Source organism: Halichoerus grypus, chromosome 11 (assembly GCF_964656455.1).
Source record: "Halichoerus grypus chromosome 11, mHalGry1.hap1.1, whole genome shotgun sequence".
In the NCBI taxonomy this organism is placed as follows: domain Eukaryota; kingdom Metazoa; phylum Chordata; class Mammalia; order Carnivora; family Phocidae; genus Halichoerus; species Halichoerus grypus.
This window is the reverse complement of record NC_135722.1, coordinates 38,792,080-38,810,808: the sequence shown is the minus strand read 5'-3', so window position 1 is coordinate 38,810,808 and position 18,729 is coordinate 38,792,080. Positions and strand designations below refer to the sequence as shown.

Sequence of the window (18,729 nt, the reverse complement as noted above, 5' to 3'; positions counted from 1 at the left end):
GGAGTGCTTGCAGCCGTGCAAGAGAGGAGGGAACATTCTCTCCTCACCTGGGCAGGACTCCGTCCCCAGCAGGTAGGAGGTCCTGCAGTTATCCTCAGCCTAAGCCCTGGAATTCTACTGGATAGCACTGGGAGAAAGAAGGTCTTGAGGACCTCAAAACGTACCACGGGGAACAGAAAGGGCCAACGTGGATTCATGAGCAGTCGGAATATTGACCGTGTCATCTTCTGCATCTAAAGGTCCCCACTGAGTTAAACAAAACTTTATCTGGATTTCAATCTGCTTGAGTTCCTTTTATTCTTACTCTTCACATTTCTCTTTTCAATATGAACTACTTGTTTAGTATCCAGGTGAGAACATTTGTGGGCATCTTTTGAGGCTACAATTCATGTACTATTTACAATATTGCTGGTTTTAAAAATAATTACTATAGCCAGCATCATAAGAATACAATTTGTAAAACTTAAGTCAAGAAAATCTTAACAGAGTGTATCAGTGGAATAGACAAAATAATGTCCTCCACCAAAGATGTTCACGTCTTGCCTTTTTTTTAAGTTTTATATGATATCCTTTGATAAACACTAATTTTTTAAATTTTATTTATTTATTTAAGTCATCTCTACACCCAACATGGGGCTCAAACTCACAATCCCAAGATCAAGAGTCCCATGCTCTACCAACAGAGCCAGCCAGGAACCCCTGATGAACACTAATTCTTTGTTGTAGTTCCTTTTTCAATATCAAACTGTATTTTAAAGTGATCCTTTTCTCATTCATTCCGCTGATGATCCATTTCCATAACCTATTTGATGTATTTGCTCAAAGTACAGAGTATATCATATATGGCTTAGCTATCTTCACAAACACTGTGGGATATATACTGTCACTTTTCTCTCAAGCTGGAGGATTTTCCTTAACAGCTACCACTTTTGTAAAGAGTTAGAAGTTCTGTTTTGCTTCCTTTTTTTTTCTTTCCTCCTGGGAAATCCTTGAAACGCTCAGCTTAGACTCACAGGTGTAGCTACTAGTCTCTTCCCTGTGAACGTGGACTGTCCTGGGGGGGGGCGGTGCCCCAGCTGGCTCACAGGAGCTCAGGAGAGCCAATTGTTAAGGCATTGGTCATTGGAAATGAGCCACGGTGGGGCTCTTTACACCACGGAAACTGACAAACACGGTGAGTCAGGGCTTTAGTTTTTTCTTCCGGAGAGCCAGCTGTTAAACGTCTCCCAGCACGGGCCGGGGACGCCACCTTCTAATTCCAAGTTCCCCAGATCCTTTTCTTTGTGCCTCTAGACACAGACGAGCCAGGGCTCCAGGAATGGGAAGCTGCCACACATGCTCAGCTTCAGCACCAGAACGGCTGCGTTCCTCACCCCCATCCTTCAATTCACGCAGGGAGATTAAAAGAAATAACACATTCAAACAACTGAAGAAAGTATTACATTCTTGTTCCGATGTTGATCATATGCTATATATTCTTCCCAAGGAAACAAACCTGGCAGGGGTGGGGCGCGGGTGCCGAAAGCATCCATCAGAAAAGGACCGGTTTACACAGCTCCTTTGAGCTTCCTGAGACCAGGACCTCACCTCCATGGTTCTCCTGCAGGGAGCAGTAGCTCCCCAACTCCAGGGCAAGGCGACCTGCTGAGGCAGGGGGTGGTTTCTGCTCTGGTGGCTCGTCCTCTGCCCCTAGGCCAACACTAGTAACTAGCAGACCTGGACACAATCATTTAGGAGAACAGATCTACCGTGTTTCTCCTCTCAGCAGACTGCTGGTGGCTCACAGGTAAGGGGACACCCGCATTCCACGCATGTACACCCAATGACCTCTGACAGAAGCCACAGGGCCGCAGTCAACATCACTAACGACAACACAACACAGCACAACGCAAAACCCCATAGTCATCCGACCTTTCAATGGCTGCAGCATTTCTCAGCCTAAAGGCCTTTCCGAAGGATTGTTCTGAGCTGGTTGGAGCCAGTTCAGAGAGGCAGACAGACTGTCCCTGCAGACCCCAAAGGTTAATCTAGGTCCCCCTTTTCTGGTTCAAGTTTGGGCTTAATACAGACTCACTCTTCTCAGATCTCAATTTAATCAACTTACAGAGACACACCATGTGTTCATTGAGATTAAATAACACCACAAAGGTATTTATGTAAGTGAGATACTTTTTTGTTGCAAGGAGACACAGTCATCTTTAGGAAGGCCAATAAATATTAGATAAATTGAAATGCTTGATAAAATCTCTCCTCCCTAGGATCTACTCTGAGGTCAGATGTTCTTCAGGAAACTGATAGAATCTTAGGGGACAGTTAATTCTATGTTATACAAACTTTTGTGGAAAACAGAAAATGAAGTTGTACAGCTCATTTTAAAGAAGCTAGAGTAATCTTGATCCCAAAACCAGAGAATACAAGAAAATAAAACAATAGTCCCATTTTGTTTTCAAAGGCACCAAAATTCAAAATGAAATATAGTGTTAACAAATCAAATCTGAGCATTAAGAATGCCTCATTATTGACTGTAGTTTATTGTTGGATTGCACAAAGAGATCAACGTTATGATATCAACCAGTGTAAAAAAGATAGTAATCTTATGTCAATTGATGGCCTAAAAAAGATAACTAATATTATCTCAATAGATAAAAAAATCATTTGAGGAAGCTCAAGACATATTTATGGTTCAAAAAAAATCCTTCAGGAAACTAAACATCAAAGGTAATTTTCTTAAATGTACAGATTAAGTTATAGTAAACTATTATTTAATGGAAAACGTGTCATCCATTTCTCTGAGGATCTAGAATGAGCGAAGATTGCCAACTATCACCACTGTTTCTATCGTCGTTCTGGAAACCATGGAGAATACCTTGGAATATAAAAAGAAAGAAGAGATACAGGGATTGGAAAGGCAGAGATAAAACTGTCATCACTTGCAGATAGCATAACCATCAACCCCCAAACCCACAATCAACAAACTGCTAGAATTAATAAGGGAATTGAATAATGTAACCCAACACTTGATCCAAAACCAACCACGTTTCTCCATACCGGAAAGAACCAAATGGAAAAAATGATTAAAAATAAGACACCAGGGGCACCTGGGTGGCTCAGTAGGTTAAAGGTCTGCCTTCAACTCTGGTCCTGACCCCAGGGTCCTGGGATCGAGCCCCGTGTTGGGCTCCCTGCTCACCTGGGGGCCTGCTTCTCCCTCTCCTCCCCACTAGTGTTCTCTCTCGCTATCTCTGTCTCTCCCTCAAATAAATAAATAAAATCTTTTTAAAAAATTTAAAAACAACAACAAGAAGCAGTCATGTTACATGTATGAGAACAGAAAACATGGCATCGGCAGAATGCCTTGTGTATCAACGAATGCTTGCTGGGGATGCATATCCTTATGTCACCGTGAAGTGTCACTCTGTCCTCCGGGATGGCGCCGGTCCCAACGCCCACCAGCAGTGCGCCCACTAGCTCCACGTCCCCTCCTCCCCCTACAGCATCCGGCTCCCCGTGTTCCCAGTCTAAAGCTTCCATCAAAAAAAGTTTTGGTTTCAAAGGCACACTTTAATGTCTAAATAGTAAATAAAATGCTACAGGGTTGCTCTCATGGGACGTAGTAACAATCTATGAAGTAACAACCTCTGAAGTCCCTTTCGTTGTTGTTACTTCAGAACACTCCTTTGTGGGCAGTAACTTCCCTGCATACAGTTGTTATTATCCTATCGGATTCCTGCAGCTGCAGGAGAGGGCAACTTTTCTTTCTTGCGCTGAGGAAACTTCCTTCACAAGAGATCAGCAGGGCTGTGGTTTTCAAGGCCAAGTTCTGGAATAATATTGGTTCGCCCTGAAAGACAGGCAGGCCTAGGACAAAACCGAATCACATGGGAGAGAAAAGGTCAGAGTAGGATTGTTAACAGATGGAATGTGGAACCTGGACATCAGCAACATCCTTTTCCTCTTATCTTCCATTCTATATCTTTACATGGGACCCTGACTCATGGACCAATTTGTATCTCATTATAATCTTCATTGATGTGGATGCACCATTGATGCGTATGGATGTATTTGCACATTACTGTTGTGGGGGTGTGATGACAGAGAAAGGCACATGCATGTAAATCACATGATGACTGGACATTTGCAGCTTCTCCTTATCTCAACACTGGAATCCCAATCAGGGCACGAACCGGGTTGTTGGTTTTCTCACCTTTAACAACCAGCGCCTAGGATAATGCCTAGAATATAGTCAAGTCTAAAGAGCCTTAGTTGAATGGGCATGTTTACTGAAGAAAACGTGAAAAATACAAAATAAGTATAAAGGGAAAAAGAAAAAGCAGTGCAAATTTCATCAGCCTGGATTGGGGGGAGGGCGGGGAGAACCTCCTAGAACCTTCCTGTTTGGCTTCTGGCCTATTTTCTAAGTGTATGTACATATACGAATACCTAAGCAAAGGCGGGGATATAAGAATTATCATCTGATACTCTGCTTTGTCCCTGAACAACTTCTCATGAGCATCTGTCCTCGTTTCTACTCTTACCTGCCACCAAATCAGTGGCGAACCTGAAATTCAATTCTGGTCCGCCGGGATGCAGCCCTTGGATTCTTCGCCATCTGCTATGCACCTGCCACCTGAACTGGGCAGGAGGATAGCACACCGACCAGTCAATGTACAATATAATTTAATTCCATTTTAGCAAACATGCAGAGCTTAATAATGGCTCTCCCGCGGAGGTGCTCCCTGGACAGGAGCACTGCTGTCCTCCGTGCCATGACCTGCTCTGTTCCCAGGGCCCGGCTCAGTTCCTGCCGCATTCTGGGAGCTCGTTCAATAGGTGGGGAATGGGTGAATGGATGGATAAAAGTTTTGCAAGATCTTTCCCGACAAGGCCGTGAGTTGGAGGTTTTGAAAGGCCCTGTGTCAGACTACTCGGACATTCCTAAGTCGGTGCCTGCAGGGGATTCAGGGAAGATCCCTGAGCAGGGCGGCTCCCTCCGATGTCAGGTCATTTGGGTACAAGGCCCTCTGGCCAGCCTGGAGCTCTTGTCACTTTGCCCAGCTCTTTCAGCCAAGGGACAAGTGGGTCATTGACGGGAGGCTTTGCAAACATGTGTTAAACAGCATGCTTTGACAGCACTCCCTAAATCGGGAACTGTGTGTACACCATATACTTCTCGGAATAGACCTGAGTTTTCGTTCCCCTAGCTAGAGATTTCAAAAACCAAGCTCGGGAAATCAGAGAATTGTGAAAGGGCTCCCTTGGCACCCGAGTTTGAAAAGCAGGCTGTAGAGTGAGGTTCTTCCCTGTCCCACAGCTGAGGACCAAGAGGCTGCCCGTACCCCACATCCTAGGGAGAGCGTCCAAGAAGCAGCCAGATCGCGTGAGCCCCAGGGCTGACGACGAGGTCGCAGGGCAGGCCTGTGCCATCAGCCCCGCCTGGTCACATCCCCCCTCTGGACCCTGTAGAAGAGGCCCGGGCAGGAAGAGAAGGGGCCCTCGGGCACTCTGGGCATCTACTAGAGAGACACTGAGGTTGGGGGAGAGGCAGGGGCTGCGCCAGGTGGGGCGACACCTTATCCAGAGACGGGGCTTGGAACATGGGCCACTGTCAGGGGCAGCCGTGGGGGCACCTGCTCCTCTCTGGGGAGGCCCTGCACATCTGGGGGTGCCGGGGTGAAGCTCAACGTAGCCTCAGGAGCACTGCCGGCACACCTGGTGATGAACAATAGCTCAAAGCCCATTATTTCTTCCTGGGAAATATAATGAGAGGGGACCTGTATAAGTTTACATTGTAATAGCATATTCCATTATTTCTAAGATACACATTCTTTTTTTAAAGATTTTATTTATTTATTTCACAGAGAGAGACACAGCGAGAGAGGGAACACAAGCAGGGGGAGTGGGAGAGGGAGAAGCAGGCTTCCTGCCGAGCAGGGAGCCCGATGCGGGGCTCGATCCCAGGACCCCGGGATCATGACCTGAGCCGAAGGCAGACGCATAACGACTGCGCCACCCTGTCACCCCTAAGATATACACTTTTTAGTATGATTTTCTGAAATTAGGACATGTCTTACATTCAGTAATGACCAGGCAGCATTCATAAAATATTGTCATTATTTTAGAAATACTTAAATAAATTTGTTTTGTGTATGCTTTTCCTGTTTTGTTTATACACAAGATTGATATAAGATAAAAATGTGTGGCTAAGTAGGTCCTAATATCTCTTTCATTAAGTGTAAAATAAAAATGCTGAGTGATAAGAAAATATTATATCCTAACTTAATTTGCAGCACTCTTGTCTTGGTGGTAGAGACATAATAATGCTTCTTTCAGTCCATGGATGCTTGGACTCAGAGAAATGCAGTGTAGCTTTTTCCCCTCCTCTGCTCTCACAGAGCTCTCTCTGCTAACTTGACCCTCTGATAGTCGGCATGGCTCTCTGGAAGGTCAGATATTTATTGCTTTCTCCCAAGGTTTCTCCTCAGAAACCGTAATGACTAATAGTTTATTTACACTTGAGGTTTCTAATTTCCATTTCTATGCAAGAGAGTACAAGGCACTCCTAGAGAAAGTTAAATATATATTCTATGATAAGGTAAAATGTTGTCAGTTTTCCCAGTATCTTAGCGGAGATTTTGATGTAGATTACATAGTCACCCAAAGCGCCTCATTACCACGTTCTCCCGATCAAGCCCTGGACCAAACACCTGTACCTACTACAATCCCAAGCCCACTCCCGGGTCTGTCAGCTTTTGAACAATACTTCTTCTGCATCATTCATTCATTCAACAAATATTCATTAAGCAACTGCTATTTGTGACCTGCTATGACAGGTACTGAGGATACAAGGCCGACACATACAGTAAGAGAGACCTGCTTCCTGCCCTTGGGTCTCCGACCTACTCGCCCTAAAGACAGACCGGTAAAGGGGCAAACACAGTGGGGTGTGGGGAGGGCCAGGGTTGGGGGCACCACAGTAGGTACACCTGGCTTCCTGCAGGGCCCTGTCCTCCATCTCAAGTGCCGGCCCCACTCTCTTCAGCTTTCTTCCTTCAGACCAGATGCTTCTGCTCCCTTTGGGGTTCACCCCCCCCCCCGTTGGCCCGATCCCAGCCCCTCTTGCTTCCCCTTGACTTTGGGCAGCTGCTCTTCCCCCCTACTCTCCCTTCAGTGTGTGCAAGCACGAAGACGGTGGAGTGAGATAGTTAAAGGGTTTGGAGAGAACACCCTCCATCATAAATTCTGTGCCCTGTGTAACTGTCCTACAAAATGAATGTGAAATAAAGACTTTCTCAGAAGAAAAGCGGAGGGACTCTGTTGGCATACGGGTGCCTGGCACAAAATGTTAGAAGTTATTTAGAAAGAAGGAAAATGGTAGGGGTGGGAAGTCAGATCTACATAAAGAAAGGGAGAACGTTGAGGAAGGCGTGGGTCAAGGTCAAACAGTGTTAATAACAGCCCATACGCTCACCTTAGGTCAGTTCAGACGGTACCACACTGCGCGCTAGTCCCCCCGGGGCCCGGGGCCTCCTCTCACCAGCCAGTGGCCATACTGGGCCCCGCACCTGTTTCTCTGCCCTGCCTTCTGTGGCACAGGCTCCCTCCTCTCAGACCAAGCCTCAAGCACGGCACACCCCTCACCTGCACTGCTCTCAGTGCTTTCTGATAGCAACTCTAAGTGCTCTTGTGGCTAAGCATTTTATATCCCCACTTTTATTTCCCCCTTAACAAACAAATGCAATTTGTCTTTCCTCTATAAAATCGTATCATTACCCTTCTTCCCTTAGGAGTTCTCCTCAATTTCTTTTTCGGAGCGGAGTCATAGGCCAGTGGTCAATCTGTGTATTTGAGCTCGCCCTGTTTCTGACCCCGCAGTAGGACCCTGCCAACATTGCCCTGGGGCCCGCTGAGCGCGGCGCTAAGCTTGGCCAGTAGAGGGCGCCGGAGGGACGAGCGGGAAGAAAGACCTCTCCCCCAGGTCCGGGGAGCCTGCTCTCCTTCTGGCTCCTGTGGTGCTCTTCTCAAGTGCAGGACCCCCAGAGGCACTCACAAACCAGGGCGTTTCCATGGTATCCCACTGAAGGTTCTCGACGATTTCTGTGACCCTTCCCTGGGTTTCCAGGGTGTTCTGCGGCGCTCTGCCTGTGTTACGTGGGTGACTAACCCTATACCACCGACGGAGTGACTCAAACCCCACAAATGTAGTTCTCCCCTTTCTGGGAGGTGGGAAGTCCCAAGATCAAGGCGCAAACTCATCTGGTACCTGGTGGGATGTCTCTTCTTGGCTTGCAGATGGACACCTTCTAGCTGTGTCCTCACAGGGCCGAGAGGAAGGAGCAAAATCTCTAGTATCCGATATCGTAAAGACGCTGATCCTATCAGACCAGGTTCCTCACTTAGGACTTCTCTGAACCTCCATTACTTCCTTAATCCAGTAGGCAGCCACATTGGGAGGTGGGGCTTCAACATTCGAATGAGAGGCGGGGACACAGTTCAGTCCAGAGCACCGCCCCTTGCACACTAGCCTCGGGCACCCGGACAGCGTGTTCCCCTCACCCCATGTGGGCTGCCTCCCGGGGAGCCTCGGCAGCCCCAGCTACATTCCCAGTTCACCGCCCGCCTTCGGAGTTTCCTGCCAAGTGTCCTCCTGCCACCTCAGTGGGGGGAGTCCTTGTTTGTGGTCACAGGCTTGGGACACCCAGCAATCTCTACGGGCCATCCAACGGGCCACACACTTTCCAACAAGATCCACATCTCAGCTTTGTGTATCCTGTACCCCTTAGTGTTTAATCATGTCCCAGCTAATCATTCCTTCTGTTAGAATTTCCCGTCTCAAACGACTACCTGGTTTCTGTCCCCTGACTGGACCCCAAATGACAGAGGGGGCTTCTCTACCCTGCTCGCTCCTCACCACCGCTTCCCCGGTTTTGATCGGTTAAGGAGCAGAAGCCGTGAGGAGAGAATCACCAGTGAGGTGGCATCACGGCTTCACTTAGGCTTGAAGTAAGGCAGTGAAATAGGTGGAGAAAAACTGCCTTGGACGCATTTCTCAGATGGCAGGGACAGAAATTGGTTTTCATTGGATTTGGAAGTGCTGAGAAAACAACAGAAGATCAAGGTGGCAGAGGATGGAGCTGGATGCCACAGTCCCGTCCTCCCACAGCTGGGTCCCCTGCCCCCAGGGACAGACATCACCGAGGAGCAAAACAAAGGGAACCAGACGCTGAAGACAGAGAAGGTAACAGGACCCCACGGATGGCATTGAGGGGCCTGGACACGGAAGGACCTGGAAATAGCACCAGTGCAACCAGAGGGGCCTGGACAGGGGAGCGGGTCTGATCGGGGAGGGGTGGCTGCGGGGCATCGGTCCTGTGTCATGCAGAGGTGGTCCCCCTACACCCAAACCTGGGGGCCCGGGCTCCACCCACATGGGGGTGTCCATACTTCTCCCCTGGGGAACAATGAGCAGTCCTTACATCCAAGAGTGAGTAACAGACATTTTTCAACAGTCAATCTCTTCAAGCATTTATTAGACATCTATTAGGTGCCCTCCACCAGCCTCCGGGGACAGAGAACTCAGTGACTGGGTGTCCCTGCCCTAGGGCACTCACAGCCCAACTCCTGAGGGCAGAACAAAGAGGAAGCTCAGTACTTGTCAGGCAGGCCAGGGGGTCGGAAGTGGTTGGGGTCTTTGCCACTCCGGCCCCATTCATTGGCAGCCTGGTCAGCCTTTGAGTCCTCCACTCCGTGGCCACTGTTTCCATACCTAAAAAGGTCTGTGAGTCTCTGAGAATTCTCTCTGGCATCACTGGAATGGAGGAAAGCAGGTAACAGATTAATCAGGGGCTGATGAACACCTCCACCCTTCCTATCTCTCCTCTTTCCAAGAAACTAATGAATCTACAAGAGGCCAAGTTTAGAGACGCTAAAACACTGATCATTTCTGGGTACAGCCCAACTCAGCCTGGCAGATCCCCTTGTGCTGGATAACCAGCACCCATGGGGGAGGGTGGAAATCACAGCTTGGCATGCTCAGCTCATCCCATCCCTCCATCCCCAGGGGCTATGTTACCTGATCACTTTAGCAGCCCAGGCACCCCCAGGGCCCCTTTGTGCAGCATCATAGTTCCCCCGGGCATGGAAGTATTTGTCGGAATTTTTGTAATTGGCTTCTCTCATGTCAGAGTAAGCTCTCAGCATGTCTCTAGTCCCTGGAAAGGAAAGAAAATGAAAGTGATCATCTCTTGGCAAAATAGAGAAAAGTTTTCCTCCCAATGATTCTAAGATTTCAGCCTTTTGACAAAAACCTTTGAGATAATACTGGCTGAGATACATATTCCTTTACTTTTCACTCCCCTGGCTTAATGTTAGGAGAATCACACCGGGTGCAAGTTTGATTTTCTTTGATATCATTCTAAATACTGTTGCTACTTGGTTTTTGGCTGTGTGTGATGTGTATGAACAAGAGGGGGATGGTCTTTAAGGGACACTTCGTTGTGCAATGAACCTCTACCTGGAAAGGGCAGGGAACCCTCTGACTGGGGCGTGAGGACAAAGGCAAGTCTGAGGGAGGCTGCTGACCCAGAGGGCTCCCAACCTAGTAAGGGGAGCGATTCAGCGCTGTGGGCAGCGTGAAGACAACTCAGTTCTGTGTATATCCGAATGTCTGGGGCATGTGTGGCACCAGGAGACTGTCAGAACTCAATCATCAGGTGATAAAGGTGAATTCCCCCAAGAGAGCTTCACAGAAACGGGGTCCTCAAATGCAGAAAAAGGGCAACTACCCCCAGCTCTAAAGTTCAGCGTTCTCCCCAGTAAACTGAAGAGTATTGCCCTCCACACAGTGGTTATGCAGACAAACTGAGAAAATACACGTATAACTTCTAGAAGGTTGTAGGTGCTCACTATGCTATCACTTCTCTGGGCCTTAGGAAGGCTGGGACGAAAACAGTAAAGGGACTAAGCTCAGAGGAAGATCAGAGAGTTCCTGATTGAAGGAATCTGATCAGGCTACAATAAAATGAAAACTTTCAAAAAGTAGCTTAATAAGCAAAAGAGAAAAATCTACTGTCAAGTTGTAATCCTAGTTTAATATCCATGCAATCTCTTATCTCCATTTTATGGTTTTATTATTTCTGGTGTTTCGAAAGAGCATTCTTACTGTACTTACTCCCTCCAAGTTACTGATTTAAATAGATGGCTGGAGGCCCCTTGCTTAGGAAGTCCTTCCAAAATGCCTGACATACTGGTCCCTTGTGGGGGCAAAACTGGAGGCAGTGGTTCCCAAGCTGGAGTGGGCACAAAAAGCCACTGGGGTGCTTGGTAAAGGCCAGATTTCAGGCTCAGCCCCGAAATGATGATTCAGCAGAGGGGTGTGTGTGCACCTGGCATCTGTACTTCACAAAGCACCCCAAACCCCAGGCGATTCTCATGCACGCGGTCCTAGAACAACCCTTTGAGAAACCTTGACCTAAAAATGCAAACACATTTGTAGTGGTGCCTGTGAGAATTTAGAAAGGATTGACAGCAAACTCTTAAAACAGTAATCAGTGACTCTCACAGAAAAAGAAAAAGAAAAAGAAATGATTTTGTGAAATACACAAATCTTGCCGCTGAGTCTGACTACTGAGGCGCATGTCTCTTGCTCTCCTGCCCAGCCAGGTCTCAGGCCCGCAGAACCACCATCACGGAATCCTTGTGCCTTTTATTGAGGGGAGAGGAGCTCTGCAGAGTGGCCTTCCGCCTCTCCCACAGCCTGACTATCTGCCATTTACTCAGATAAACAAGAGGGTTGTGTGTTCCCAAACCCCGCAGTGGGCCATGCGCTCTCTGCTCTGGGAGGCAGGACAGTCCTGTCCTAGCAAAGTCTGGGGAGCTCCACCACTGGGGTAAACCCTGCTCTGCTTGAGGACTTTGTCAGACTCTTCATCTCTTTGTGCCTCGGGTTCTCTGTTAAGGGATGATGGTGCCCACATCGCAGGATTAGAGATTAAAACCTGAGGATGAAAACCAATTCATTCATCCACGTAAAGCTCTTAGAACAGTGCCTAGCACGGGCCAAGCTCCGTTAATCTTGGATGGGATGACTAAGTGCACAAGTTTGAGGCACCTCTTCCTGGCTGCCTGAGACCCAGCCAAGAGCTGTCCCTGACTTCCCACTAGGCGGCACTCGAGTCCCACTTGTGAGAAGGGAGCGGGCACCCTGGACCCCACATCTATCTCTTCCTGCTCCTGCTGCTAGTTGAGGCCCAAACTTTATGTGACCTCCAGCCTGGGGATCCCCATGGAAGAGTGCGCTGCCGCCCAGAAAAGCCAGGGGTGGAAGGATAGGACACCTGTGGTTTAAGGGGAAAAGCCACACGTAGTAAGTAAGCCCTAGAGACCTAAGGCACAGTATAATGAGCACCAAACAATATTGTATCATAATCATCAAACGTGCTATAGCCTAGGACTTAAGTATTTCAATGACTAAAAGGAAAGGGAAATTATGTAACAAGATAGAGGTACTACTTATAGCTACAATGGCAATCAGATTAAATATATGAATGCATCAAACTAACATGACATACACCTTAAATATATATGCTGTTATATGTCAGATAGAGTTCAGTTAAAAAATAAATAAATAGAAAGCCTGGGAAACTGCTATCTTGAAAACCATGCTTCTTTGCGTGCCACTTGCGGCCTTTGCCCTGTGTGGATGTGGCCTCTGCTCTGGGGAATCCTGGAGGGAGGCCAGGTGTGGCCTCCCCCTGACCCCCATGCTTTGGGCCTTACCTTGACCAGCTTCCCTGAGGAAGTCTAACCACCTATGGCTGCTGACGCCCAGGACCAGGGAGCACAAGAGGATGCCCAGGAAAAGCTTCATCCTGCTGCAGAGCCAAAGACACACACAAAGATGATAGGTGTTTAGTTTTGGTTTGGATTGGTTTTTTCGGGGAGTAATGTTGACCCGTTCTTGTATTCCAAAACTAAGCCACACTCAATAGTATCTATATCTGGAGATCTACACACACATACACACACACACACATATGTGTACATATATACCCGTGTATGTACATATATGTGTATGTATGTATATGTAGAAAGAAGTAGACAGTGCGTATACCTATATTAGGCAGGTGATACGTAGATACTTAGAGAGAATTCCAGAGGGTCCACGTGTCCATTTCCACTTGCCTCATTGGAATCCCAGTATGAGAGAATGCACTGGGCTTCTAATAGAAACCACTTTCCCTTTCAGGCATCACCCGAGAGCCCTGACACCCACCGTACAGAAAGCTTCCAAAGAGGCATCTGGGCATCTTGTGACCATACACCAGTCTGTCGAAGGAGATGAGTGAAACAGTGCACAAAGCTTTGCAGAATGCCTGCTCTAGCCATCCCTGAACTCTCACCGAGGAAGTGCACGACTAAATCCCAGTCCCAGAGAGTATTCACATCTGCTGAATCCTAATTATCAGGCTAGGAGGTGCAGGAAGGAAGCAGAGAGCTGGGACACAGCGCAGGAATGCTGTGGGGAACAGGAGTCTGCAAAGAGAAATCGTGTCAGAAAGTTCTAGTACCTCACCTTTGGCTGTTGCTTCCCAAGGAGGCTCCTGGCGAAGCTGAGCTGCCTGCCCCTCCTGCCTGCTAGGGGTGCCCACAGTATATATACTGACGCTTTGCTCGGGGAATGAAGGGGAAGCCAGGTTTGAAGCAAAACACTGAGATTTGGGAAATTCCCCTTGGCCAGCATCCAGAACATCAGGCTCTTTCTTGGTGCCCATCTAATTTCCCAGGTTGTGCAATCTGGCAGCTTCTGGGAATGTAGCAAACGTGGGGTTTTCTGCCTGTTTTCAGTCTCACTCTTGGTGAGGAAAGGTTTCCTTTATCACACAGTAATCTATTGACAATGGGTGTGAAGAGTAATCAATATTAAAAAGGGATTTGATTGTCTAAAGAATGAGAGTATAGAAGGCCAATGGAAGAGCCGTCTCCATTGAAGGAAGAGATAAGGATAAAGCTGGGACCCCAGGGAGCAGGAGGACAGGAAGGACCAACAACCAGGAAAATAAAGCTTCCAGCACCCAGTGGGGTGGCCTGGATGCTGGAAAAGGGAGTCCTTCAGACTGGAGTGTATTCATGATCAGTTGCTGGGGCAGCTCCTAATGGCAGGCTTTAATGGAGGACACGCTGGTCCAGGAACATTGAATTTCTTTGTAGACATTTGCTACAGTGTCACGGAGAAATGATACATCCTAAAAATGATCAGGAAATCGCCCACTGGCTGCTAAATTATGAGAATAGAAGATTCAGGAGAAAGTTGGATGCCCCGCAAGAACATACGGAACAGCTGTTTCAGCTGGAAAAGCAGGACTGGGCTTTACTATGTGAGTTTAGGAGGATTATGGTGGGAGGAAATTGCATGCAGACGGTATCAGTGGGGTGGAGGCCCTCGTCCACTCACCTACCCCTTCCCTGCCCCTGTTTGTGAAAGGGGAAGTTTAGAGGTCATCGGATTTCCCTGGAGAAGAGAGGATGGTGCGTGTGTGATGTGGCAGCAATGATGGGGGGTCCAGAGGATGACCTGGTCCGTGTCACAGTGGGGCCCCGGGCTGGAAGCCTAAGGAAGTAGGGCCAGGACGGCCCAGCCCAGGGAGTGCTGGCTCAGGGGTATTGCCTGGGGTGCATCCTGGAGACAAGAAAAATGAGCAGGCATTTCAGATGCAAGACGAGTGCCTCCAGGGCTGATGCAAGCAAATCATGGAGACTGGACAGCCCAGAGGTTGGAAGAAGCTCAGTAGTAGCCAGGAAGGAGGTAGGACTCGTGCTCCACCGGGAACCCAGAGCAGAAGCAGGAGGCGGACTTCTGATTTGTCACAAGACTAGAGGAGTTATGGGTAGGACATTGCAAAGGGGAGGCTGACCCAGGATGAAGCCAATCAGGCAAGGATTCCACTAGTGGGAGGGAATCACTGTCTTAGGTTGGAGCCTGCCAGCACGAGGAGTGATGCCTCTTTCTGGGTCTGGGTCTTATTGGAATACCTATAGGTACAACGAGATGACAGGTGTAGGGCAGACAACTGTCAAAGGATCCCTCTGTGCCTGTGGTTCTTATCCAGGGCAATGCTGAGCAACATTTGGACATTCCCCACACAAATCATTCCCTGGGAGATGTGGGGTCACTGAGATCTGCCCAGTCTGGGACCCTGAGCTGCTTTGGCTCCCTTGGTCCTAGGAGTAGACATGTGGGGAGAAGGGCAGGTGTCAACCCTCCAGAGCCAGTGGTGACAGGGAGTTTGAGGGCTGCTTCCCAGGGGAGGCCATGTGATGCCCATCCCCCTCCTCCCAGGCTCCCCAGGGCAGAAATTCTGGCCCAGTGATCCCATCCTGTGACAATTCTTTTACTCCCTTGGGGCCATTCCGTGCTGGAAAGCCCTCCCCACTTTCAGACAGCATTCCAGTCATTGCCTTCTTTGATAGAAACATTACAGAGAGCGCGTGAAGACACTTTCTAGACCCACGAGGAACTCCTCACAGGGACCTGGGCAAGCAAGGCACGGTCTCTTCCTTTGTTCCGTCACGTAGTCTCTCTTTCTGGAGGAGACACTCAGCTCCCTGCAGGGCCAAGCTTAGAACAATAAACACTAGGGACAGGGAGCTATTTCCCTTGTGTGTCCTGCCAAAGAAAGATGTTGGCAAGGTGGTATCAGATCTCAAGGCCTTTGAGAGATCTCCCGAAGTCTGCCATGAGTCGCTGTGTCCCGGATTCCAGAGACTGTGTCCGTTGGGCCTATTGTGCCAACTTTGTTAGTAGTCAGAAGCCCTTTCCCTCTCAGAAGTGACCTGGTTTACAGAAGACATGAGACGGTCCCCCTCCTCTAATAGCCCCGTGTGACCAGGCTGTGGAGAGGCCTCGGAGACCTCCCTTTTCTCTATTACAATGAATTTAAGTGGATGAGAAGAACACCAAGCCTATGAAAAGCCAGAAACCAAACTTAGAAAAGACGCCCCACAGGGTACCGTGATCAAGGGAGGATGGGAGGCCTAGGGCAGAAAGAATGATCAACAGTTTCATGAATTTCAAATGAGAAGAATAACGTTACCTACCTGTGAGATTCGCATGTATAAGAAAGAAAAATTTGGTCATTCAAATGATGCAAATATGTCTCATATATATTTGGTCTTTCACAGTGACTGCCTCCCACACCCTTGGAGTTTCCTAAGCGTTGACAGGGACAAAGGTGTCTTTAGCTACGTTCAGAGGTGACTTTTGGACCTCACCTAAGGATGGGGGCTGATTGCCAGGAGGCCCAACCATGTGCTTAGAGGGACCTTTCACTCCCTCCTCCTGACCTCCTAGGATAGGTCAAGGATTGGAGGGTTGAATCAATCACCAATGGCCAATGATTTAAGTAATCCCTTATGCAATGAAGCCTCCATAAAAACCCTAAAGAACTGGGTTCAGAGACTTTCCAGGCTGGTAAACATACGGAGACTCAGGAGAGTGGTGAGCTGAGAGGGCTGGGGGCCTGTGACCTTTCACCTTTCCCATACCTTGCCCTTTGTATCTCTTCATCTCTCTGGATTTGTATCCTCTTTTATATCCTTTATTAAACCGGTAACTATAAATAAGTGCTTCCGCGAGTTCTGTGAGTGGTTCTAGCACATTAATCGAACCCAAGGAGGAGGTGGTCGGATCCCCCAATCTGCCTGGGATCGGTCAGAAGCACATAGAACAGCAGGGGCTTAGGATTGACATCTGACTGGCGGGACTGAAGGGGAAAGATAGTCTCATGGGTCTGAATCCTTAACAAGTGGGATCTGTGCTACCTTTGCGTAGAGATGTCAGAAGTGAGTGGAAGTCTTGCACATCCTACTTGGTGATGCGTGTGGGGGAACCCCGCAGGCCCTGGAACTGGGTCTGGGACCCAAAACACTGCCTCATAGGGCGGTTGTCGGGATGGGGTAATTAAGGCCGAAAGGGGCTCCGGTCTGTTCTGAGCACTTGGAAAGTACTTAATACACTGAACTCTTCTGGCTTAGCCAAGACAACTCATAGTACTTTATACATTGCGGGAGACAGGAAGATTATTTAATAAATTGTTACGGAGGCCACACATCATGAACACTTTAATAAGTAAGATTACCAAGCAGAGTTCTATCTTTAAAGATCCTGGTTTAGGGGCACCCGGGTGGCTCAGTCGGTTGGGCATCTGTCTTCGGCTCAGGTCATGGTCGCGGGGTCCTGGATGGAGCCCCTTATTGGGCTCTCTGCTGGGCGGGGAGCCTGCTTCTCCCTCTCCCTCTGCCTGCAGTTCTGCCTATTGTGCTCTCTCTCTGTCAAATAAATCAATAAAATCTTTTAAAAATTAAAAAACAAAATAAAGATCCCGGTTGAAATTTTCAGGTCACAGCAACATTCTTTCACGTGTCTGAAAGTGTTCGTTCTGGGTGTCTCTGAAGATCCCTTTGTTAGAACTGTGGGCAGGACAGTGTTTGTGATGCAGAAAACAAGCTGGAGTGCTTGCAGCCGTGCAAGAGAGGAGGGAACATTCTCTCCTCACCTGGGCAGGACTCCGTCCCCAGCAGGTAGGAGGTCCTGCAGTTATCCTCAGCCTAAGCCCTGGAATTCTACTGGATAGCACTGGGAGGAAGAAGGCCTTGAAGACCTCAAAACATACCACGGGGAACAGAAAGGGCCAACGTGGGTTCATGAGTAGATGGAATATTGACCGTGTCATCTTCTGCATCTAAAGGCCCCCATTGAGTTAAATAAAACTTTATCTGGATTTCAATCTGCATGAGTTCCTTTTATTCTTACTCTTCACATTTCTCTTTTCAATACGAACTACTTGTTTAGTATCTAGGTGAGAACATTTGTGGGCATCTTTTGAGGCTACAATTCATGTACTATTTACAATATTGCTGGTTTTAAAAATAATTACTATATCCAGCATCATAAGAATAAAATTTGTAAAACTTAAGTCAAGAAAATCTTAACAGAGTGTATCAGTGGAATAGACAAAATAATGTCCTCCACCAAAGATGTTCACGTCTTGCCTTTTTTTAAGTTTTATATGATATCCTTTGATAAACATTAATTTTTTAAATTTTATTTATTTATTTAAGTCATCTCTACACCCAACATGGGGCTCAAACTCACAATCCCAAGATCAAGAGTCCCATGCTCTACCAACAGAGCCAGCCAGGAACCCCTGATGAACACTAGTTCTTTGTTGTAGTTTCTTTTTCAATATCAAACTGTATTTTAAAGTGATCCTTTTCTCATTCATTCCGCTGATGATCCATTTCCATAACCTATTTGATGTATTTGCTCAAAGTACAGAGTATATCATATATGGCTTAGCTATCTTCACAAACACTGTGGGATATATACTTTCACTTTTCTCTCAAGCTGGAGGATTTTCCTTAACAGCTACCACTTTTGTAAAGAGTTAGAAGTTCTGTTTTGCTTCCTTTTTTTTCTTTCCTCCTGGGAAATCCTTGAAACGCTCAGCTTAGACTCACAGGTGTAGCTGCTAGTCTCTTCCCTGTGAACGTGGACTGTCCTGGGGGGGGGAGTGCCCCAGCTGGCTCACAGGAGCTCAGGAGAGCCAATTGTTAAGGCATTGGTCATTGGAAATGAGCCACGGTGGGGCTCTTTACACCACGGAAACTGACAAACATGGTGAGTCAGGGCTTTAGTCTTTTCTTCTGGAGAGCCAGCTGTTAAACGTCTCCCAG

At 47.8% G+C, this 18,729-nt stretch overlaps 1 protein-coding gene and 1 long non-coding RNA gene across 5 annotated transcripts; both read right to left on the bottom strand.

Moving 5' to 3' along the window:
- Positions 1–2,606: 2,606 nt before the first annotated feature.
- On the bottom strand, positions 2,607–8,493 carry LOC144379434 (uncharacterized). Of its 3 annotated transcripts, none has more exons than XR_013442403.1 (3): positions 8,261–8,486; positions 3,637–3,858; positions 2,607–2,866 (listed from the first exon to the last, which is right to left on the bottom strand). It is a non-coding gene; the product is annotated as an uncharacterized LOC144379434 (long non-coding RNA). The 3 variants fall into 3 exon arrangements; XR_013442404.1 differs by lacking the exon at positions 2,607–2,866 and adding an exon at positions 4,536–4,632 and having other exon boundaries at positions 3,541–3,858; positions 8,261–8,493; XR_013442402.1 differs by lacking the exon at positions 2,607–2,866 and having other exon boundaries at positions 3,541–3,858; positions 8,261–8,493.
- Positions 8,494–9,509: 1,016 nt separating this feature from the next.
- Positions 9,510–13,698, bottom strand: LOC118548326 (serum amyloid A-2 protein-like). 2 transcript variants are annotated; one of them, XM_036112154.2, is made up of 4 exons: positions 13,571–13,698; positions 12,775–12,869; positions 10,070–10,208; positions 9,510–9,805 (listed from the first exon to the last, which is right to left on the bottom strand). In XM_036112154.2, the coding sequence occupies exons 2-4, from the start codon at positions 12,863–12,865 to the stop codon at positions 9,643–9,645; spliced, it is 393 nt and encodes a 130-aa protein (XP_035968047.2). In that variant the 5' UTR covers positions 12,866–12,869; positions 13,571–13,698; the 3' UTR covers positions 9,510–9,642. The 2 variants fall into 2 exon arrangements, with proteins under 2 accessions (XP_035968047.2, XP_035968048.2); XM_036112155.2 differs by having other exon boundaries at positions 12,775–12,866; positions 13,571–13,605.
- Positions 13,699–18,729: the final 5,031 nt, after the last annotated feature.